The 22,289-nt window shown below is 60.1% G+C and overlaps 2 protein-coding genes and 1 long non-coding RNA gene across 4 annotated transcripts in view; 2 read left to right on the top strand and 1 right to left on the bottom strand.

The window, feature by feature from the left end:
- Positions 1-4,700, top strand: part of SHC2 (SHC adaptor protein 2) — a 29,870-nt gene extending 25,170 nt beyond the window's left edge. The window contains 3 exon segments of the mRNA XM_034657328.1: positions 462-772; positions 2,658-2,791; positions 4,368-4,700. Coding sequence (XP_034513219.1) covers positions 462-772; positions 2,658-2,786 — 440 coding nt within the window. The 3' untranslated portion in view covers positions 2,787-2,791; positions 4,368-4,700.
- A 166-nt stretch (positions 4,701-4,866) lies between these two features.
- On the top strand, positions 4,867-13,572 carry C2CD4C (C2 calcium dependent domain containing 4C). 2 transcript variants are annotated; one of them, XM_034657327.1, is made up of 3 exons: positions 4,867-7,969; positions 9,064-9,907; positions 10,513-13,572. In XM_034657327.1, the coding sequence occupies exons 2-3, from the start codon at positions 9,382-9,384 to the stop codon at positions 11,817-11,819; spliced, it is 1,833 nt and encodes a 610-aa protein (XP_034513218.1). In that variant the 5' UTR covers positions 4,867-7,969; positions 9,064-9,381; the 3' UTR covers positions 11,820-13,572. The 2 variants fall into 2 exon arrangements, with proteins under 2 accessions (XP_034513218.1, XP_034513216.1); XM_034657325.1 differs by lacking the exon at positions 4,867-7,969 and having other exon boundaries at positions 8,910-9,907.
- Positions 13,573-17,107: 3,535 nt separating this feature from the next.
- Positions 17,108-19,153, bottom strand: LOC117801755. Its single transcript, XR_004624474.1, has 3 exons — positions 19,030-19,153; positions 17,630-17,789; positions 17,108-17,201 (listed from the first exon to the last, which is right to left on the bottom strand). It is a non-coding gene; the product is annotated as an uncharacterized LOC117801755 (long non-coding RNA).
- Positions 19,154-22,289: the final 3,136 nt, after the last annotated feature.

Genomic DNA, 22,289 nt, shown 5'->3' with positions numbered 1-22,289 from the left:
TCGGAAGCTCGTCTAGGGGGGTCTGCAGGAGAAAGGCAGGCCTGCTGCCTGCCACCGAGATGCAATGTTGTACCAGGGGCTGGCCAGTGTGGTCAGGCCGTCAGTGACACAGGAGGCATAGTGCTGGGAAGGAAGCCAGAGTGACAAGACAAGAAAAAGAATATGTGCACACATTGGAGAGAAAGAAGGGCTTTGCTTGCATATACATAAAAATCCAAGAGAATATACTGCGTAACCCTAGAACGCAGCCGACGGCACCACACACCGTGCACAGAACACGTGAACACACCCGTCCAGCACACACACGGTGCACACTCAGCACACAGCCAGGGATGAACGGTGGGCTCAGTCCCCCAGGGTGGGGCGACCACCTGGAGCTGTCTCTTCCCAGCCCAGACCCCTCCCTTTCCAGCGGAGGCAGCTGCCCGCTCCTGCCTCCTGCACTTCGTCCTCGCTTGCAGGACCCTTCGAGGACGCTCTCAAGCTGCACGAATGCTCTGTGGGGGCGGAAACGGCGGTAGCGCCCCTTCCCTTGGAGGACCAGTGGCCTAGTCCCCCAACCCGCCGGGCCCCCATCGCCCCCACGGAGGAGCAGCTGCGGCAGGAGCCCTGGTACCATGGCCAGATGAGCCGAAGGGCGGCGGAGAAGCTGCTTCGAGCCGACGGGGACTTTCTGGTGCGCGACAGCGTAACCAACCCCGGGCAGTACGTTCTCACGGGCATGCACGCCGGGCAGCCCAAGCACCTGCTGCTCGTGGACCCCGAGGGCGTGGTAAGGTGGGGCCCAGGGGCTGGAGGCGGGGCCGGAGTGGGGCGGGGCGGGTCCGCAGGCTANCGGGTGGGGAGGACAGGGCCCTGGGCGCCCACCCCAGCAGCCTTTAGGTTTAATGAAGTATTTTCTGGATTACAAAGCCCTTTACGTTTACAGATTCTGTTCCCGTTTACCAGGTAATTTAGAATTACAAAGTATTTTCCACTTTAACAAGAATTTTAGGCTCTGTAAAGGAGTTCCAAAGTCCATGCAGCGTTTTGGGGTTACAAAACTTTCCAATTTCAAGGCCTTTCAGGGTTTACAAAGCACGATATTTGATGCACTTTTCTCCATCAGCACTGTGTAGCTTACAAATAATGATGACTTTGAGTGATAGATATGACGTTTTTTCTTTTCTAGTGTATTTTAAAAGCTCGCAAAGCATGTTTCAGTTTACAAGCAGTTCTAGGGTCTACAAGTTGCTGGATGCTCACTTTTCTCGCATTTTGACCTTTGAAGCCTGCATGTTTTTTAACTCTGTCTCTGAACTGCATGATTATTTTGCTGGGAGGTTTTCCCCTCCCTCTCCTTGTGGAACATGAAATAGTGCTGCATCTTAACATTGCTCGGAGTCAGTTTGAGCTTTGGTATTCTATGGTTCCTAAAGCATTTTGGGGTTTATAAAGCATTTTTCAATTTATGAGGAGTTCTGGGATGTTTATGAAGCATTTTCCAGTGTCCAGGGGTCTTGGGGCTCGCAGGTTATTTCCCAGGGGAAGGAGCTTAGGGGTGTTAGAGTCTTACCAGGTGCTCTTACTGCATCCATCCGGAGCCCCAGAACCGCGGCTCCCGGGGAGCTCCATCCACTCTCTGTCACTCTGTATGGGTCACACTCCCGTGGCGGGGCCGAGGCTCTGGGTGCCCGTTCTCAGTTCCCCCTGTGTCTGGCCTCGGTTATAATGTCGGAACCTCCTGGACCCTAATCCCTCTCTGCTAAGTGGATCAACCGGATAGGATCAGCAACTCTTAAAGCTCCAGAAAGTTCAGAATTTCCTCAAAACACTTGAATGAAGTGCAGACTCCCAGGTCCCAACCCCAGTTCCAAAGAAATAGACGGTTTTGCCGTAGGGCCCGGGAATGTGCCTTCTGAGCCTGCTTGTGTCCCGTGAGCCTGCTTTGCCCACGGAATACCTGACAGCGGGGTCGCAGGGTTACACGGTCTGTGGTGCATCCAGTCCGGCACGTGGTGATGTTCAGATTTTCTCATTCTAAGAAGCAACAGATTGTTTTCCATTAGGTGTTCCCAAGGTTTCCTAGGGCTGCCCTACCAAATGGCCACCGATGGAGTGGTTTAAACAGGGAAGAGTCGCAGGGCGGGCTCCTGCTGAGGGAGAATCCTGTCCAGGCTCCCCCAGGTCCTGGAGGTGCCAGGGGCCCTTGGTGTCCCTGGCTTGTTGACACATCCCTCTGGTCGTGGCCTTGCCTGCTCTCCTTGCCCAAATTTTACTCTTGTAAAGACACCATTCATTGGCTTTGGGGCCACCAGAACGAGTTCATCCTAACACCCTTCACTTAATCACATCTGCAAAGACCCTTTTTCCAAATAAAGTGCCATCCATAGGTTCCAGGAGTGGGGACATGGACACATCTTTTTTGGGGCCACCTTTCCACCCGTCATAGTTGTGGCGCCAGAATCCTGTGGTTTCGGATCCCGTGTCCCTACCTAACTCTGGAATTCTGAGTCTGATTCTATGGTTGAAGTTCTAGAAGCTTCTTAGCCAGCAGTCCTCAGACTTGGGCGTGCGTCAGACCCACAGGGAGGGCTCCTGGGCATGCAGACTCCCATTCAGCAGGACTCCCCAGCAAGCCCCTGGCGGTGCTCACGCTGAGGCCTCTGGCCCTGCAGGTGCGGACCAAGGACGTGCTCTTTGAGAGTATCAGCCATCTGATCGACTACCACCTGCAGAACGGGCAGCCCATCGTGGCCGCCGAAAGCGAGCTGCATCTGCGCGGTGTGGTCAAACGTGAGCCCTGAGCCAGGTGTGTAGTCTGCCCCGTGGGCTCCCAGCATTTACCCATTTTTTTTTCTTATTTTAAAAATTAAGAGCTCACAAACCACACAATTTACCCATTTAAAGTGTGCAACTCAGTGGTTTTTAGTGTGTTTAGAGCTGTGCAATCATTCCCTACCTAATTCCAGAACATTCCATCACCCCGAAGGCACCCCGCCCCCATCAGCCATCACCGCCATCCCCTCCCCAGCCCCCAGCCCCCACGAGCCCCCTTCCCGTCCGTGGAGGAGCCTGCTCTGGACGTGTCACACACGTGGACTCACACGCCGTGGGGCCTTCTGTGTCTGGTTCCCTCCCTGAGCGTCGTGGGCTCGGGGTCCGTCCCCGGGGCAGCGTGTGGGGCGCCGCGCCCCTGTTCATGGACAAGTCACGTGCCCGTGGGTGGATGGACGCATGTTTATCTATTCGCTGTCAATGGCATTTGGGTGTTTCCACTTTTTGGCTGTTAGAAATAATGCCACTCAGGACATGTGTGTCCAGGTTCTTGTATGGATGTGTATTTTCGTGGCTCCTGGGTCTGTACCTCCGAGTGGAATTGCTGAGTTGTCATGGTAACTCTAGATTTAACTGGTGATAAAACATCTCTGGGGGGAGGTGGCTCTATGCTGGAGGAGGGACTAGGGTGGCCTGGGTCTGGTGGGCGTTCAAAGAGAGGTGGGTGAGATAGAAAGGGACACTCTTGGCCTTTTGTTTTTGGTGCTGGGGAGCCATGGGAGGGTTTTGATTTGTGGAGGGACAGGCAGTTCTAGGTGATTCCGGGACCTTTTTGGTGAGAGACTGGGGCCTCTGGGGGTGGTGGGGTTGGTTTAGGCAGGAAAAGATGCAGCCGAGCTGGGCTGCATGGACTGACTTGGAGGAGGGGGAGATAGGACCTGGGACGTGGGAAGCCCAGAGCTGGGGGCTGAGCTGGGGAGGGAGGGGCTGCGAGGGAATGGGGTTGTGGGATTTCCCCCAGGGCTCAGCAGAGAGGAGTTTCCTTCCAGGTTGGGCTGCTCTCCTGTCCCGTGACCAGGGGCCCCCTCCTGCCTCCTCCCTGTCCCCAGTCAGGCCTGAGGCTGCAGGCACAGAAGGGATTTCCAGTCTGGGGATGGGCCTTAGGGGCTGGGAGTGGGCGCGTGGAACACCGACATGAGCTGCAGGGCCTTTGGGGGCTGTGTGTTTGCACGGGTCAGGGCACGACCTGCTTCCCTTCCGTGCCCAAAAGGGTGGTGACCTGAGCTGCAATGCCGATGACAGTCACGTAGCTGCCAGGGCGGCAGTGGCCGTGTCCAGGCACCGCGCTCGCTCGCCACCTCCCAGACCCTCCTGAGTCCCAGGCGGTTCTGAGCATTTTCGTTTTGCAGAAGAAGGAACAGCCCCGAGAGGTGAAGGCACTAGCCTAGGTCACACTGCAAGAACACGGGGGAGCTGAGACCTCACCCCGGCCCCTCAGCCTGAGGACCTCACTGGGCCTCATAACTGAGGTTCGGAGGGGCCCACTTGAACCCAGGTATCTGGCTGTTGTCACAGCTGACCCTTGACCTCTCCTCCTCTTTCTTCCCCAGGTGATGGTTCTCAGGTCCCACTCCTGTCCTGCTCCGCAGATGCTCCCTGTTGTGGCCTTACGGGCTCCTCAGCCTCTCTCTGGACCCTGGTCGGGCTGGAGCTGCCGCTGTCTCTCCCTCCTCCGGCTGGGCCTCTGGATCTCCCTTCTCCAGCTGGCCCTGGGCTGGCTCAGCGAGGCCAAGAGATGGGGGGCCCAAGACTCCTGTGCCCCACCGACCCCTGCCTGCCTCCACCCTCTGTCTGGGGTGAGGGTGTCCATACCAAAGACAGAAACTTTTCTCACCTTTAAAGAAAATATACTACAGAAACGCAGTCCTCTCTCTCCGAGCCCTGGCCAGGGTCCCCGCCAGGTCCAGGACGCACCATCTCTTTCCCAGAGGGCCTTCAGCTCACCTCCCTGGAAAGATGGATTCCTGTCCTTGCTGGCTCAGTTTCTCCACCTGAAAACTCAGTGCACAGTTGTTTTTTATGGGGCAGAATTGAGGTGCTCTGGAGTCCTCAAGGCCAGGACACCTGTTAATGCTGAAGTGGGGGGAGCCTCAGGGCTCAGCTGGGACGGTGGGGTGCATCCAGGCAGCACCAGGGCAACCTGCCCTGGTGGGGGGTGGTCATGAGGGCTCTGCCCTCCCAGCTGTCCACCTGGACTGGACGTTTGAGGTCTGTTTGTAGTTACACGTGGGGACGACCATGAGGAAGCCAGCTCACCTGACACTGAGGGGCCTTCGGGTCGGGGATCCAGTCTTCCAGGTGGAAAGCTGAGACATACATGTGTCCTCCCTTGGCTGGAGGGTGTGGGGGATGGAGAGGAGGGTGTGGGCCTGGGGGTGTCTCCCTGTGGGAGGGCACTGTCCCAGAACCCGAACACCGCCCTCACGCCTCTATTTCCACCACCAGATAAAGCACCCCACTGCTCTATTAGACACAGCCCCATCCTCCCCTGGGAAACACCGTAGTTCATCTCCTACATGCTGCAGGCTTTCTCTGTCTTTCAAGATGCCCCGAATATCTGGCGAAGAGCTCTTCATTTTCTCCTCCTGACTGCTCCTAACTTAGCCCTGAATGTGGCCTGACTTCTCAGGTGTCCCCACTCCTGTCCCCCCAGGAGCCCCTGCTTTTCCCCAATGCCTCTCCAGACCTTCCCTCACATGATTTCCAGGCTCTCCCTCCCAGAGACCTCATCTCTCCCCTGGGCCCCTCCTCTGACAACCCTGAAGAAGCCTTCCCAGCCCTCACCACACCCTGCCAGGGCCACACCTGTGCCTGGGGTCTGGCTCCAGCCATCAGCAGGCCCCACCCCCATGCCCTGGGGGAGCCTGGTGAGGGCGTGGGGAGCAACAGCCACTCTAGTCTGTAACTGGGGGGGCGGATGCTATCAAAAGGCAGAGCAGGAGGGGACTCTGATGCCTTGTTTCTTACTTTAGAGGCATGAAGACAGAGGGGCCAGTCTGTCCATCCATCCATCATCTACTCCATCATCTACTCACTACTCACCCATCTATCCATTATTCATTCCATTCATTGGTCCATCCACCCCTTGCCCCATCCTGGTATCCTTTAGGATGCCTGCATTGGGTTCCTCTTATCTGCCAGGACCTCTGGTGGGTAACGAGGATGCACCAGTGACCAAGACCGAGCTGTCCTCATGGAGGTGATAGTCCAGTGACATGAAGCAGCAAGTCACCACGAAGCGTGTAATGACAAATGAAAGGAGCGAGTCCTGGAACTTAACCCAGGAAATCCAGGAGGGTTTCTCTGTGGGAATGACACAGGGGCTATGGTCTGGAGGATGAGAGCCCCAGGGGAGGAGGACAGGGTTCTAGGCAGAAGCAATAGCATGTGCAAAGGCCCTGTGGTGTGCAGCTCGCAGGACATTCAGGGAACAGAAGGATGCCTGTGTGACTGGTGGTGAGATCAGAGGGGTGGTGGAGTGGAGGACATGGCTGGGGGAAGCTTGGTGCCAGGGAGAGCTGCTGGGGAGCTTTTAAGCATAGAAAGGATAGGATTCCTAAGTGGGAGTGTACTGTTGGGGCAGGAGAGGAATGGGGGCAGTTGGGAGAATTCACTGGGTTCTGGACTAGGGGAGTCTCACAAGGTAGGATTCCAGAGACTCGTCGGCTAGAGAGGGGTCCTAATGCACTTTGTTCGTTCGTTCATTCCCCTGCGTCCTCCTTCAAAGCCTCTATGTATCTAGCCCCCTGCTCATGCGTGTGCTCAGAACGGCACCGGCTACTTTACAGTTGGGGGAGCAGAGGCTCAGAGGGTGAGGTGGCAAGAGCTGGGATCCCACCCCATCACCTCCCCCGTCCTGCTCTCTAAGCCAGGAAAGCCAGGTCTGGGGTGCCCATGCAGTAATGGGGGCTGTGAGCCTGACTGCCGCTGGGTCCCCCACACTTGTCTCCTGCCCCAGTCTACCTTCAGTTACTTAGTTGAAAAATGCTCCTTGGGCTAGCCTCATCCTCAGTGAGCCTGGGGGTGGGAGGCCACCTCGCAGCCTTGGACTACTTGCTTCCCCTCCCTAAACTGGGTGTCCTGTGGAATTGGTGACTCCCCCGTGCCTCAGTTTCCCTATCTGGAAACTGGGGGTGGTGGTCCTCCTCCACAGTGGGCTAACCTGTGCCTTGTTGGGCCGAGGTCTCTCCTGGGAGCTTGCGGACAGGCCTTCGGGTCCCTCTTCAGGGGAGGAGACAGAGCTCAGCGGAGAAGCTGTTGGCCAGAGCTGCATGGGTATAAGGTGGCTTCTCTCTCTAAGGTGGAGTTTTTTCTCTGCGCTTCCTCAAAGACCGGGGAGAGCCTGGCGCCTGGGAAGCACCCTGCCCCTCTTCTCTCCTATGAGCATAGGTCGCTGGGGGATGGGAGTTGAGGACCAAGGCCCTGCAGCATGAGCTGGTGCGACTCAGGGTGGGAGTGGCTGGTCAATGCCACTTGGGCTCCCTCCCCAGCCTCCTGACGTCCGATCCCAGGAAGGCTGCAGCTTGGGCTCTGGGGGGAGTCCTGGGAATGTGCCTCACCACACCAGCCCTCTCAGGGCTCTGCAGACGAGTAGGTTTGTTGACTGGGAGAGGCTCCTGTTTCGGACCACAAGGCTAACTCACCAGCTGGAAGGGCCAGCCTCCTGGACCCCGCCCCTCTGAAGGCAGATGTTGGGGACCTATCCCTAGGTTCCTTGTCTCTCTGGGCCTCAGTTCCCCAGCCCCCGAAGGTGATGGGGTGGGGGCATCGGGGAGGGGCTACAGCTGAGCCGTCTGTGGTGAGGATCAGGTTCTGGGGTCCTTCGAGGCCAGGCCAGCCCCCTTTCCCAGCAGTAGCAGCGTCCAAGAAATGATGACCAGCATATCCATCACAGCGTTCTAGGCCCCGCTGTAAGGCCTCTGCACGTCGTTCACCTTCACCCTGAGGCTGCGGAGCAAACTGCCCAGGGGAGAGAGGCAGAGAGGGCTGGACACCTGCCAGCAGTCACACAGCAGCAAGTGTTGGCGTCGGGCTTCCAAGCCCAGCGGAGCACCTCCGGATGAGTCCCCAGCCGCTCAGACGGGAATCGGCACAGAAGAAGCTCAAGGCCTCCTCCCTCAACCCAACTGGGAGGAGACCCTGCCCCAACTGGGTAAGGGGGAGTGGGGAGTGAAGCCCTCAGTACCCGGGCTGGCTTGTCATCGGAAAACCTGGCACTGTTCCCCCCAGACACATGATTCAGTCCCTTCCTGTTTGTGACCACTGCTGTCCCTGTCCGTGCAACGGAGGAAGGTGGCTTGTGGCCCCTGAGGCCCTCCCTCCTGCGGCTGCAGGGCCACCCTTCTTACTGTGGTGCTAGGCAGGTATTCATGAACGATCCCAGTGTCTTGGGGTCGCAGCAGGGAGAAGGCTGCCTTCCTGCCTCCGTGCCAGCAGCTCCAGGCCCAACAGGGGCAGTGACATCAACTAAATATGTGCTCCAGGGCATTCTTCACGATAGCTAAAGTTGGGGTTCAGTGGGCTCTGTCAGGCTGTGATGCCCGGCCGGCTCAGGCTGGCAGGCAGGGCAGGCTTCCTGGAGGTAGCGGTGAGGTGAAGCATTCATTGGCATGGGGCTCTCCTGTCAGACTTCGTGGCCATGCCAGTGTTCCCCCCAGCACAAAAAGGGGCTCAGTGTTTGCTAGGAGAGCAAAGCTGAGACAGAGCTTTTGGGGGAATCATGGACCTCTCTGAGCCTTGCTTTTCCCATCTGGACAGTGGAACTCCAAACCCGACCTCACTCCAGGAGAGTTCTATCCCGCTCCCAGCTGGCCTTCTGCACCCCCTTCTGCTGAACCAGCAGTCGCCCCAGACCAGCCCCCATCCTAGCTGGGGCCACGATGAGGAACACAGGCGGCTCCTGGACAGTCATAATTTAATAAAGTCCAGGCCGTGGGTCAGTCCTGGCAATCCATTAACTTGCTGGCTTCTCACAGACCCAGACCCGACCCGGGACTGGTTGGCCGTAGGGTCCTGAAGGGGACATCGAGGCTGGGAGGGGGGCAAGGGGTGAGGAGGCAGAGGCTGAGGAGGACAGGGCACAAGGCAAGAGCAGTGGGACCCGGGGGCCCTGCGGTTTCAGGAACTGCCAGGCCTGGGGCTGCATCCTGGTCCTGCCCCTGGTCAGTCTCTGAACTGCGAACAGCAGGGTGGGGTGCTCCCGCTTCTCCCCTCGGATCACGTTTGCCCGCTACACGTTTGTCACAGGAGCCACCAAACCGACACTTGTAATTTACCCGTGCACCTGTCCACTGGCGTTCCTCGCCCTGGGCATCATCGGAAGGCCGGATGCGGCATCCGCTGCCCAGCGTCCACCAGCCGGTCAATAAACATCTTGAAACGCAGGTCGCTCCTTGGGCGGCTGCAGAGTGGACACCCGTTTCCCTTTTCCCGGGGAGGAGCGCGCCTTAGCGGCTGGGTCCTTATTTCTAGAAGGAAAGCCTCCCTTCGTCCTGCACTGACTGGGGAGAGCCATGGGGCCTACCCACCGGGCGGCTGTGAGTCCTTAGGGGCCTGGCCCGGACAATGGTAAATGATAAATTTAGTTGCGCCCCTTATTCCCATTCTTTGATTCTTCGCCGGGAGTCGGGAAAGCGGCTCTCCAGAGAACCGGCCCACAGCAAGTGTGGGTCTGGGCCCCGCCCAGGTGGACTGAGGCAGGGGCCAGGGGCTTCCGGGGGACCCCGACTTCGCGGGTCCGCAGGCACAAGCGCTCGGGGTGGCCATCAACAGGGCGCCCCCATCTGCTTCCCACCCGCCCGTCCCCAGCAGCCGCCGGGGTCCGGCCGAGGGGCAACCCCTTGCGGCCTGGGGGCGGGGCGAGGCGGGGGCGGGGGCCGCCTGCGCGGCCGTACTAGGAAGGAATACGGCGGCGCGGCGGCCGGGCTGGGCGGTTTCCCGCCGCCGCCGGTGAATGAGTCCCTGCTGCGCTGCCGCCGCCGCCCGTGCTGGAGCTGCGGCCGCGTCCCCCGCGCGGGCCCCGAACCTTCGCGCCAAGACCCCGGCGTGCCCTCGGGACAGCCTCCCGCCTCCGGCCACCACCGCGGGGCAGGTGAGTGCGGGGACGCCGCCACGGTCCGCAGGGTCTGCTAGGACCCCCGCCCCCACCGCGAGCTGAGTCTGGCGGGTGGGGGCGGAGAACTGGCGGGAGGGGTCAGCTCGCTGCGCTGTCAGCCCCCCGACTCACCTCCTCTCCCTGCCCCCACCCCGGTGCCTGGGCCCTCAGCGCTGGGCAAAGCCACAGGTGGGCGGGAGCTTGGGGGCGGGGGCGCGGGGCTGGGACATCCGGGGGGTCCGCACACACACCGTGGGTGTCTTCCTTTTGGACTGAGTGCAGACCCTTTAGAAAGCGCTTTGAGATCCTTAAAACGGGGTGGGGGCGGGAGAGGGGCAGCTGTCCCCTGGGAGCTTCCCAAGAGTCGGAGCGCCGCCCCCACCTCCCTCGCTTCGGCTCGGGTCTGGGAAGTTAAGCCTGACCTCTCTTGGGAGGGGAGGGGAGGCGCGACACGCCCTGAGTGCCCCTGCTGACTCCCTGCTGGCTCCCTGCTGGCCAGGGCCTTCTCCTTGTGGCCCCCCTACACAGGCGCCAGGAGCCCCCTCTTCCAGTCCCCCGGAGCCTGGGAGGCCGCGGCTCCTGACCCCTGCTTCTCTTCCCAGACTCTGCAGTGCTCCTCCTGACCTCCTTCCTGCCTGCCCCCATGAGGAAAACCAACCTGTGGTTCTTGGAGCGTCTTCGGGGGTCTGGGGAAAACGTCACTGCTGGGAGCGAGGCCGGGGACAAGGCTTCCAAGGGGCCCCTATACAGCAATGTGCTCACACCCGACAAGATCCCCGACTTCTTCATACCCCCCAAGCTGCCCGCCGGCCCCACAGATCCAGAGGGGCAGGCTGAGCTGGGCCCAGCCTCGTCGGAGCAGAACCTGGCCTCGGGGACACCCCGCCGAGCCCCCCGGAGCCCCCGGCTGCCTGCCAAGTTGGCAGCCGAGAGCAGGAACCTGCTGAAGGCAGCCACCCGGCACGTGATCCAGATTGAGAGTGCGGAGGACTGGCCGGGGGAGGAGGCCGCCGCCACCAACGCCGACCCCCAGGCCCAGGGGGCCATGTCCCTGCCCTCTGTGCCCAAGGCGCAGACGTCCTATGGCTTCGCCACGCTGGCAGAGAGCCCCCACACACGGCGTAAGGAGTCCCTCTTCCACAGCGAGCATGGAGCCCTGGCACAGGTGGGCTCCCCAGGTGCCGGTCGCCGTCGGGGGGGCGCCAAGGCCAATGGGGGCGATGGGGTGCCCAGGGAGGCTGGTGGGGCCCTCATGAGCCCCAGCCGCTACTTCAGTGGTGGGGAGAGTGACACAGGGTCCTCCGCGGAGTCTTCCCCTTTCGGGTCCCCTCTGCTCTCGCGCTCCGTGTCGCTGCTGAAAGGGTTCGCCCAGGACAGCCAGGCCAAAGTGAGCCAGCTCAAGCACTCGGCGGGCCGCCACGGCTCCCTGTCTGCTGAGGACGGCGCACCCGACACCAGCCCCGGGGCGCGGCGTCGCGGGACCCGCGGCGCCACCCCAGAGCCGGGCCCTGAGGGCGGCCAGGCGCCCCGCGCGGAGCACGCCGTCCGGATGGGCCTGCGGGGCAGCGTGCGGCTGCTGGCGGAGTATGAGGCCACGCAGGCCCGCCTGCGGGTGCGCCTGCTGGCTGCCGAGGGCCTCTACGACCGCCGGTGCGACGCCCGCAGCATCCACTGCTGTGTGGGCCTCTGCCTGGTCCCCGGGAAGCTGCAAAAACAGCGCAGCACCATCGTCAAGAACAGCCGCCACCCTGTCTTCAACGAGGACTTCTTTTTCGATGGCCTGGGGCCGGCTAGTGTCCGGAAGCTGGCCCTCAGGATCAAGGTGGTCAACAAGGGCAGCAGCCTCAAGCGGGACACGCTGCTCGGGGAGAAGGAGCTGCCCCTGACCTCCCTGCTCCCTTTCTTGTAAAGGCCCCTCCCTGCCTCCCTGCCTCCCTCCCCAGGGTGCGGAGAGAAGACCCCGCCTCCCTCCCACTCAGATCCCAGTGGGCAGGAGGCCGGTTGGCCAGGCCAGTGGTGGTGGGGGGAGGTGTTAGTCAATGCTGGGGGTTACTGGGTTGCCACCAGTGACCAGAACGCTACTTTTCACGGATTCGTTTTTTTCAGAGGAGGAAGACGGGGGGCTGCCGGGGAAGAGAAGGGGACACTTTGCAGGGCTAAGTGTCCCCCCTCCCCCCCATGCCCTAAGTTCCATGCCGCCTCACCCCTTTCAGAGTTCTGGAAAGGGGTTCTGCGGTGGGGGGGTAGCCAGGAACCTGTGGAACCCTTTACCGAAGGCATCCCAGTTCCCCAGTGACCCTGCAGGGGCCCAGAGGGCCTGGAGGCAGTAGAAATGGATCATAGACCTAGAGGTGGCCAGTTCTGAGGCTGAGCCTAATATTTTCCTTGGTTGCATGAGACTCCTCCTGCCCAGCCCACCAGACACCCTTGCCCCCTCTGCCCCCACCAGAGAGCAGGCCCAGGCCCAGGATCTACCAACAGTACCCACAGGGCTGCAGGAGACACCCTACTGCATTAGGCTCCAGAGCAGAGCGGGTCAGGGAGGCAGGTGCCACCAGCTGGCAGAAGACAGAGAAGGGAGGCAGGTGTTGCTGTGGGGCTGGAAGTGAGGAAGGCCCAGGAGAGGACAGTGGAGGCTAGGGCTCTTCTCCTGCCCCTGGGAGCCGGACAGCTGTCCTGTCTCTGTGTTCCTCCAGCCCCTTCCCTGCCCGGCCAGCCCGCCTCACCCTCAGGAGACTCGCTCCCCCAGAGGGGCTGCTCAGAGCAGGCCCAGAGCACGGCTCCCAGCCCCCACTCCCCCCATCCCTCCAAGGCTGGGGGCTGCTGCCCCCCTGCGCAGCACCCTTGGCTGCTGGGCGCCAGGAAGTGGTAGCCAGGGAATGATGGCTGGACTTGCGCTCCACACAGTAAATAGATTTTTGTTCGCATGGATGGGACGGAGGGACGGAGCTGGCAGGCGGGGTGGACCCTGCTTTTGCCCCTTCATGCTGCATGGGTTTAATTGTTTGTCAGTATGTGGGTCCTTGAACAGTGTCCGTGGACGTTTCCCAGCTTCACACAACAGAAATGGTACAGTTCGAAATAGGGGCCGGGCCAGGCCAGGCTGCCTGGTGGGCATGGTTGGACTGGGGCAGTTCCTGGGGATCCCGGGGGCAACCCTCCCCATCTGAACATTGTCCCTCCTTACTAGGTTTCCAGATCCCAGCAGGAGAGGGATGAAGGAGAGCTCCCCCATAGCTGGGGAAAGCACATGTTCTCCTTTGCATTTTGGGACTGAGAATTTGGGGCCCTTGGAAGGTCCCTTGCTATGCCCCTCTCCCCCCCACCTCTGTTCTAGGCCTGCCCCTTCATGCCCCCTGCTCCTGGTGTCAGAGGGGGCCCCCCCTTTACTCTAGAACCTGGGCACCCCCCAGGGCCAGGCTTGTGGGCTGGAGCAGGTGGACAGCGGACCCTGCACTGAGTCAGATGCTTGGAGCTTGCCCCCTCTCCCTTCCCTCTGACCCTGACCTCCTACCCTTGCTTTCCCTCTGGGGAGGGCCCATTTTATAAGCCCCTGTACTATTTGATATCTTTGTGTTCCAAGTTGACTGTGGGTAAATCTTTAAGACACCCTCTCCCAAGTGTGTTTGTTTATAAATGCTGTTTTTAGTGCAATAAAGGTGTTTCGGGAGTGCGGGGGTGGAGATCTGTTTGCTTTGGTGTTTAATAACAGGAGGAATTTTGCCTTGAGCTCCAGGGAGGGTGGTGGGGGCCTTCTCATCGGCGGAGTCCTCTCAGCCCGTCGGGATCCTTGGATCTGTCTCCTGCTTGGGGCGGGGGCGGGAAGGCGGACTGCAGCAGGGTGATGCCCCTGGGGACCCCCGGGCCCTGTCACGGTGACGGCTAGCGTGCATTTATTCAGCGGGTCTGTGTGTAGGTCCTGTCCTTGCCCTCCATCTGCACACACGGTGTCCCGTCTCAAGGACGAGGGTCCTTCAGCGGCGTGCCCGAGGACTGGACAGAGCCAGGACTGGAGCCCACACCCTCACTGTGGCCACCAGACGGAGGCCAGGGCCTGACCCCTGCAGGCTCTCCCCAACTGGGGGTACACTGGACTTGCGGTGTCATCACCAAGAGGGACCCCGTCAGGTGCTATCGACTGCCAAAGCAGAGGCACCACCCCGACCTGCCCCTCACTCTCATCTGGTCTGCTCTAGCCCTTGAGATCAGACAGATAGCAGAAAGCAGATGCTTCAGCCAGGAGGCCACCCCCACATGACCTGGGGACACATGACTTGGGGGCTTGGGCTGGAGGCCATTCACATCCATGCTGCTCCCTTGGCCTGGAACCCCTCCCAGCCCCCAACTTCACTTTCGGGCTTCAGCTGAGATGGTACTTCCTCCAGGAAGCCTTCCCAGCCCTCTTGGCTGGGGAAGGGGGCTTTTCTCAGCATGTCCCACATCCGATCTCAGCTCACATGCTGACTGGAGTCCGGAGAGGTTCATCTTGGTCAGGGTGTCCTCAGCTCCAACACCATGCTGGGCACCCACGAGGCTTCTGACCAGGAACCGATGAATCATTGGAAAACCATGGCTTGACCCCATGTCTGGGCCCCTGCAGGGTCACTGGGAACCGGGAAGCCTGCGGTAAAGGGCAAGGATCCCACCCACCTCTCACCCCACCCTTGCTCTCACCTAAGGTACGGCTGATAGTTGGGCTGCTGTGTTTAGCTGGGGCTCCCAACCTCGCCTCCGTGTGTTCTCCTTCTGCGAAAGGGCTGAGTTGGCAGGAGATGCGAAGAACCCTTTCCGGCCGAGGCGTGACAGGGGGTGGCATCCGGCCCAGGTGGCTGGGGTTTGGAACGGGGACGTCGTGAGGAGAAGAGCAGGTCAGACAGCACGGGCCTCCTCGGTCCCAGGGAGTGGGGAGCTCGGGCTGACGTAGGCTCTGTGTACTCCAGACTCCCTCTGTCCGACAGAGGGGGAAACCGAGGCCCAGAGAACCGCCACAGGCCAGCTGCACCTTCACAGACTTGCTCGACAAGGACGCTGTTCTTCCCCCTCCACCCCAGTTCTGGGGTCAAGAGGCAGATGAGGCTGAGGTGGAGAGACAAGCCTTCCAGGTGGTGCCGACCCGAGGGGAGCGCCTGAGGCTGGGACAGGAGCAGAACCGTTTCTTCTAGTCTAGGGGGCACAGCTAGGAGGGAGGGATGCTCAAGCCACAGCCTGAAAGACATGCAGGGCCAGTGAGGTGGGTTCCAGGAGAGGGCAGGGGCTTCCCTGCCACCCCTCACCCTGCAAAGCCCGTGTTGGGTATGCCCATGCCCTCCTGGGACAGCTGACACCCTCCATGTAGGACTGGTGGGACTGGGGGGCCCTGCCAGGCTGGGGGGGGGCTGTGGGGAGAGCAAGCACATCTGAGCGTTCAGCCTTTCTGCCAGGGAGCATTTATTGGGCTCCTGCTGTATGCTGGACCCCCTTGGTGGGCCTCATTAAATCCCAGCAAGAAAGCCCCAGGTCACAGGTAGAGAACCCAGGAGTCAGGTGGGAGGGTCAAGATGTGGCCCCACTGTGAGCAGCTCTTGCATCCTGGGTGTGCCTGGCCTCCTGTGTGTGCACCCACTTCACAGCAGAGGGAACAAGGGTGCACAGCGATCCCAGAAAGGAGGCGGCCTTGAACCCGTGCACAGTGGGACAGGAGCACAGACAGGCTTGGACTGGTTCACCCCCCACTGCTGGCTCAGAGCTGGGGTCCCCTCCGACCCGCGCGCTGGAGCTGGCTTCCTCTGGGATTCTTGGGCAGCTGAGAGCACCTGTGCCCTCCGTGCAGGGCCCTGTTTCCCCACACAGTTCCCCGGACTGAGTTGTGTCTCCCCCTTCCATGCCCCAGGGCAGGGTGCCTCTCTCCCCACAGCTCCCCCAGTGCAGGGCCCTGACTCCTGCTCTGACCCCTGGCTGCTTTCTCTCCTCTTAGCCCCGTGGGGTCCAGACTGTCCATTACAAAGCCACCAGGAGCCTTTGTACGGGGCTAGGGTCCCGAGCAGCCCCCTCCCCCTGCTGAGAGCCTTGCAGATGAGCCACTCGAACAAGGCCTGGTCCCAGGATGTGTTGCCAGGGCAACCGGGTACCTTCTTGCCTCTTCCCTGCTAGCCACTGATTGCTGGGCAGCATGTGTGTGCGTGTGTGCCACGCATGTGTGCATGCACCCAGCCATGTGCCTCGGTGCACATGTTAACCGTGCGCGTGTGCCCATGTGCACACGCGTGTGTGTTAGTGTGGCCACACGCATGCTGAGCTCAGTCCCGTTTGTACACACAAGATACAGTGCAGGTGTAAGCACGTGAATGCATGGGTGCGTACCAGTGTGGCCGTGTGTATGCGTGTTAGCACACGTGTGTGCCTGCACACTCTCATGTCTACACAGGCGGGGTGTGTGTGTTTCTCGTGCATGTAGGGAACAAGCTGTGTCACATGTGTGCGTGTGCTTGTGTGTGTGCTGTGGCTGGCCCGTGCCTCAGGACACCCGAAAGGACATGCCCGATGGGACCAACAGCCTGAGAAGACCCCTCCCTCCTGTCTGCATGCTGGCTCCTCGCGGGAAACACACTTACTGTGTGCTCCATTCTGCCTTTGGGTCTCAACCCCTTTCATTTTCCCAGGACAAGCCACCCATCCCTGAGGTCAGGTCCCCCCTTACTGCCCGTGACAGCAATCTGATCAGGATTCTTTGTGTCTGCCTGCAGCACTCAGCCCAGGGTGCGGCCAGGGGCAGCGTCAGTCCTCTGTCCCTCCAGCCTGGCCGCCACCCCAAGTGCCGCTCCTCTCAGCCGAGCCGGGGACACCCAGGGCCACCACCAGCAGGAGGAACCCGACTGGATGCAAATCACCAAACGAGCGGAGCCAGCATGGACCATGACAGAGCCAGGATGTGAGGGGTCGGGGGCCTGCTGACCCTGTGGGCACCTGGATCTGGTGGTGCCTGAAGTCCGTAATTGTACACCGCTTCAGTTCAGGGAGCCCATGAAGTCCCTTCGGGGCTCAAACCAACTTGACATGTATGTACGTGTGTGGTCTTTTGTGTTTCCATTGGTAGTCAGAGAACACCGGTACAGCACGTCTTCAGTCTGGGGGAGTAGAAACAACACTGACCTCGGGGTGTCCCAGTCTGACGTGGGAAAGCAGAAGTCAGGCAGCCCCCCGAAGGCCTGGGATTTGTACATTTCACCAGCTGGGAAAGGTCGAAACAGAGGCTGCTCCCTCAGGGCATTGCTCAAGGAGGGCTTTGCAGAAGGGGTCCTGGGACAGCAGGGACCTTGCAGAGGTGAAGGAAAAGGGCTTGGGTATGGGGCTCACCATGGCCCCATATCCCGGCATCGGAGACCCACCCTGTGCCCGCCCCACGCTGTGGCTCACGCCCCTTTCCCAGAACCTTTGCTTGCCTGGTGCCTGCCTCCCACCTCCCTGGTCTCAGAGATCTGAACCCTCATCCCGAGAAGCGCAAGGGGAATGCTCCGCGGTGGAATTCAAGCCCCCTCTCTGCACTCTGCAGGCTGTGTGGCCTCGGGCATGTCACGTGGCACGTCTGGGTCTCAGCCTCCCCACACAGAACGCTTGGGTTGTGATGAGGCCCAGACTCCTTTGTGGGAAGAAGGGCTCGATGCACGGCATGCTCTGCGGAAGCAGGCGGAATATTGCCGTGATAATTAATGTAATCACATTAGGCTCATAATTACAGGTTACCTTCAGACCCACCGGGGCCGGGCGCGCTCTCAGCCTCGGGGTGCCGGGGGCCTCTTCCTCGCGGCACCTGCACCCTTCCTCCAGTGTGGGATTCAATTAAGCTTCTGTTTTCTCCTCAGCTCCTCCGAGGCTGGGAGGGAGGGGCTGCCTCCTGCAGGCTCTGGGGACCCGAGAAGAAACAGCCCTGGAAAAAGGAACTGCGGGGATGGAGGGACCCTTGTTTGCACACCCTCCTCGCCACAGGGGGGCCGCCGCGTCCTTTGCCCCTTCTCGCCTGGGTACCTGGCCAGCGGCCTGCGGCCCCAGTCCTGGCTCTGCTGCTCGCAGGCACCCTGGGGCTCAGTTTCCCCTTCCGTACCATGAAGATGTTACTTCCCTCCAGGGTTATGTAAGATGCGCACATACCGTGCAGGGCCCGTTTATTAAGCCCAAAATGGGTGCGAAAATGGCTCATTTACAGCAAGTCTGCTGACCTTCCTCACACATGGGGAAACTGTGGCACAGGGCGGCAAACCCAGCTGGCAGGTGGCAGGAAGGTGGTTCCTACCAGGGCTGGGTGCAGACCCCAAGGCTTCCGGCTCACCTGTGCTGCCTTCCCACACCTTCCCACACCCCCCCAAGTCTCCTTCTTCTTGTGAGCAGTGCAGACCCCCAGCCTTCCAGGCCCTGCCTCGGCCCTGCGGCCTGAGTGTGAATCGTGACCAAGCCCTCCTTCCTCTGGGAATCAGGTTCCTCTCCAGGACCCCGTGCTCTACGCCACACTGGGGGGCAGGGGCAGGGTCTGGTCACAGGTGTGGCTCCCAGACTTGGTCCTGGCAGAGCTGAAGGCCCAGCTGTAGGGCTGACCAGGGAGGCTCTGCTCTGACCCGAGGGCTTGCAGAGAATTCAACCTCGTCCGGAGGGGCCTGGGAGATGATCGTTCACACGCCCGACGCCAGAGAGACCAACCCGTGGTGTAAAGTGGGGCCTCGGGTCACTGAATCAGCGGGCCGGAGATGGAGATCAGCCACGTGGGTCGGCCGCACGTGGCAGGAGGCCAGCTCCGGTGTCTCTGCTGACTGCGCCTCTGGGCACCTCCCTAGGCCCCGTTCCCCCGTACAGCCTTTCCCTGTGTGTTCAGTGAGTCCGTGAGTCCCCGCCAGAGAACTCTCCAGCCTGAGGGTGGTTGGGGACACCCAAATTTGCAGTTGGCGTCAGAGTGCCTGTGCCGTCTCGTCTTTCTAGCTTGGCTGCTTCTCGGCCCCCTCCGCCCCAGCCCACGGTCTCCCTGGGAGCTCACATTGCCACAGTGACACATGAGTTCTCGCCGAAAGCCCAGCCCCTGACTGGCTCCTGGGCTCCCCTCTCTGTCACCCCCCAACCCTCTGAGTCCCTGGATCAGGCCACGCCTGATTCCCTACCTTACTTCTGCTCCCCCAGCCAAGCCACAGAGTCTCTTCTTTATTCCTCGACATCAGGGAGGCCCCTCAAATCACGGATGGCAGCCCTGGCTCCCTAAACTCCCTACAGAGGGCCCCAGGCAAGACACACCCCCTCCCAGGCCTCAGGTTCCCTGTGTGCAAAATAAGGTGCTGAGCTTGCTTGCAGCTCTGGGGGTGGGGCGATGGCAAAGTCAAATTTTCAAACGTTCACAACATAAACCCCATCAAACACCCGGTGACCACGGGGTCACAGGTGCACCTGGGTGCACACTGAGGACCAACGGGTGGCAGAGCGGCTCAAAGGAGACTCACACTCCAAGTTCAAGGTGAAGCAAAACTGGTTAGCGCCTTCCAGGGCAATAGAGTGTAGCCTTGTGGACAGAGTTCATGTGTTTGCAGGTTGTGAGTCCTGGGCTTAGCCGCCAACCCCACATTTGTGTTCGCGGAAGCGGCAGTGAGAGGAAGTGAGCACATTCCGCTGGGCGGCAGGTGGCCTGGCTGCTCCGAGCTGGACATTCACGGTTGCCGCGACTGGGGGTCCTGGCATTGAGTGAGTGGGGGCCAGGGATGCTGCTGGGTGCCACACTGTGCCAGGACCGTCTGCCCCAAAGAATGACCCAGTCCCAATGTTGGCAGTGCCAAGGGAGGGCCCCTGGCCTACAGTGACACTGGATAGGGTTATCGTCTTGCCCCTTTGCAAATTGTGGGTGATTTCTTCTGACGTGAGGATGATATGAGAGAAGGCATGGGAAGGGCCTGGCAAGGCGGCTGCCATGGACGTTGGGGACCCTATGGCAAGCCACGCGGACAAGATTCCTGCCGTGGCAGACTGCAGCTTCCAGAGATGGCCTCTGGAATGGTATTTCCAGGCCCCTGTGCTCTTTCAGAACCTGGCCTGCCCCCAGCAAGGGGTGGGTTCTCTGTGTCCTCCTCATCAAATCCGGGAGGACTCGTGTCTGCTCGGAGCAACAGAATGTGGCTAAAGGGATGCCGTGTGACTTCTAAGGACAGCCCATAACGAGAACAGAGTGCTTGCCTGGCTTTCTCTCAAGACGCTCGCACTCGGAGTCCTGTGCCATGCAGGGGGGAAGCCCGGGCCCAGTAGGGGTCAGGCTGGTGGTCCCACTGAAGTTTCTGGACATGGAACCAGTGCGTGCCTGGACTGCAGTCTTCTAGCTGGTGTCCCCAGCATCACTGAGCAGAGACGGCTCCCCGTGGAGCCCACCCAAGCTCCTGACTACAGGGCCCAGCAGCGCTGGGAACCATTGCTTCACATCACTAAGTTTCGGTGTACGGACCCGAACCCCGTCTGAGTGACCAGAGCCTTCTGGAGGAGGAGACAGCAGATGGACGGGATGTGAGGGGGAAGGATTAGAGCGGTGTTGATCCAGGGCAGGCAGTGCTCTGCGCCCCAAGAGCATGGAGGAGGCCAGGGTCTGAGGGGTGTGAGGACTTCACTGGGATGGGGGGATGGGGGGAGCAGTGGACTGTGAGAAATGTTTGAGAGAGACCCTCTGGTGTCTGGGAGGAAGGGGGACTGTTGGCCAGCACGGAGCGTGGGAGGAGGCCGGGGCTGTATCCAGAGGAGGGTGGGTATGGAGGTGGGGGTGTGGGGGGAGTGGGCAGGGTGTGTTTGAAAGAGATGGAGGATGTAAACCTCTAGGACGGATGGACCCGTGCCAGCTCCCTGCTCAGCGGGAGCCTGCTTCTCCCTCGTTCTCTGCTGCTCCCCCTGCTTGTGCTCACGCTCTCTCAGTCTGACAAATAAGATCTTTAAAAAAAAAAATCAAACCTCCGGCATGGGCTGAGATTGGGTGTGGGGATGTGGGTGGGGTCACGCCTGGCCCCCCTGTCTCAGCCCCAGTCCGTCACACCCACCAGCAGACCCGGAACCACCCTGCAGAGAAAGAAGTGCCACGCACAGCAGCAAGGACGGAACTCACACATAATGTTGCGTTGAGAAGCTGGACGGGTTGAGCAACTCCATTTGCAAGGGGTTCAGGGACAGGTAACACGAATGTGGGCTGATAAAGTCAGGATGGTGGCCACGGGGCGGAGGGCACCCGGAGGGGGATGAGGGTGGCCTCTGGGCAGCTGTCACTGTCGATATGTTGGTCTGGGTGGTGGTTACAGTGGTGCGTTTATTTATAAATGTTCACTGAACTCATAAGGGCCAAGTATCCAGAATATATTTTTAAAATTCTTTCAACCCAGTAAAAAAAAAAAAAAAAAAAGACAAACAACCCAATTAAAAAATGGGCAAAGGACTGGCACAGACACTTCTCCAAAGAGGATACAAAAGTGTCCAGAAAGCTCATGGGAAGACGCTCAGCACCGTTAGTAATCAGGAAAACACAGATCAAAACCACAGGGAGACACCACTTCACACCCAGAGGGTAACCATGTTGCTGAGGGCTGGACCCCCCGGAGCCTGACACAGGCCTGCTGGCTGGGGACAGACCGGCATTGCCTCGGACCTAGCCCGTGCAAGGACCAGCTCCGCTCCTACCCGCGCCCGGAAGGCGGAAATGGTGCCGCGAGCCAAAACTTGTACTTCAGTGTGCTCAGCAGCGTTACTCACAGCTGCCAAAACGTGGAAACAGTCCAGATGTCCATCCAAGGGCACACACACCGGGGTTCACTCACCCGTCTGCGGGGAGCAGGAAGGCGCCCACACGCGCTGCCCCGGGGACGGACCTGGAGCCCCCGACGCTCATGGAGGGAACCAGACACAGAAGGTCCCGCGGCGTGTGAGTCCACGTGTGTGACACGTCCAGAACAGGGTTGGGGGCTCGTGGGGGCGGGGGTGGGGATGGGGAGTGATGGCTGATGGGATGGGGGTGACTTTTAAGCTGAGGGGATGTTCTGGAATCACACAGAGGTGTGGGTTGCCCAATACTGTGAATGTACCACATGCCACTGAATTGTTTCACTTTAAAATGGGTAATTTTATTTTATGTGACTCCTAGTTCAATTTTTTAAAAACTCACTGAGCTTGATACATTTACGATTTGTGCACTTTAGTGAACGTAAGCTATATTTCAATAGAAAGGATATGAAAAAATTTCTCAGAACTCACCCATTTCTTGCCCCCAATTCAGCCCTGACTGGAGAGACCTCACCACCCGCTCCCACTACTCCTCCCCAGAATTTCCCCCTCCCTGCATCCCACTCACCTGTTCCCCCACCCTCACCTCCCCTGTTCCCCTCTCCCCTCTCCCAGCGTCCTCCCACGATCC

Source organism: Ailuropoda melanoleuca, chromosome 4 (genome assembly GCF_002007445.2).
Source record: "Ailuropoda melanoleuca isolate Jingjing chromosome 4, ASM200744v2, whole genome shotgun sequence".
Classification (NCBI taxonomy): domain Eukaryota; kingdom Metazoa; phylum Chordata; class Mammalia; order Carnivora; family Ursidae; genus Ailuropoda; species Ailuropoda melanoleuca.
This window is presented reverse-complemented; position numbering and strand designations above follow the sequence as displayed.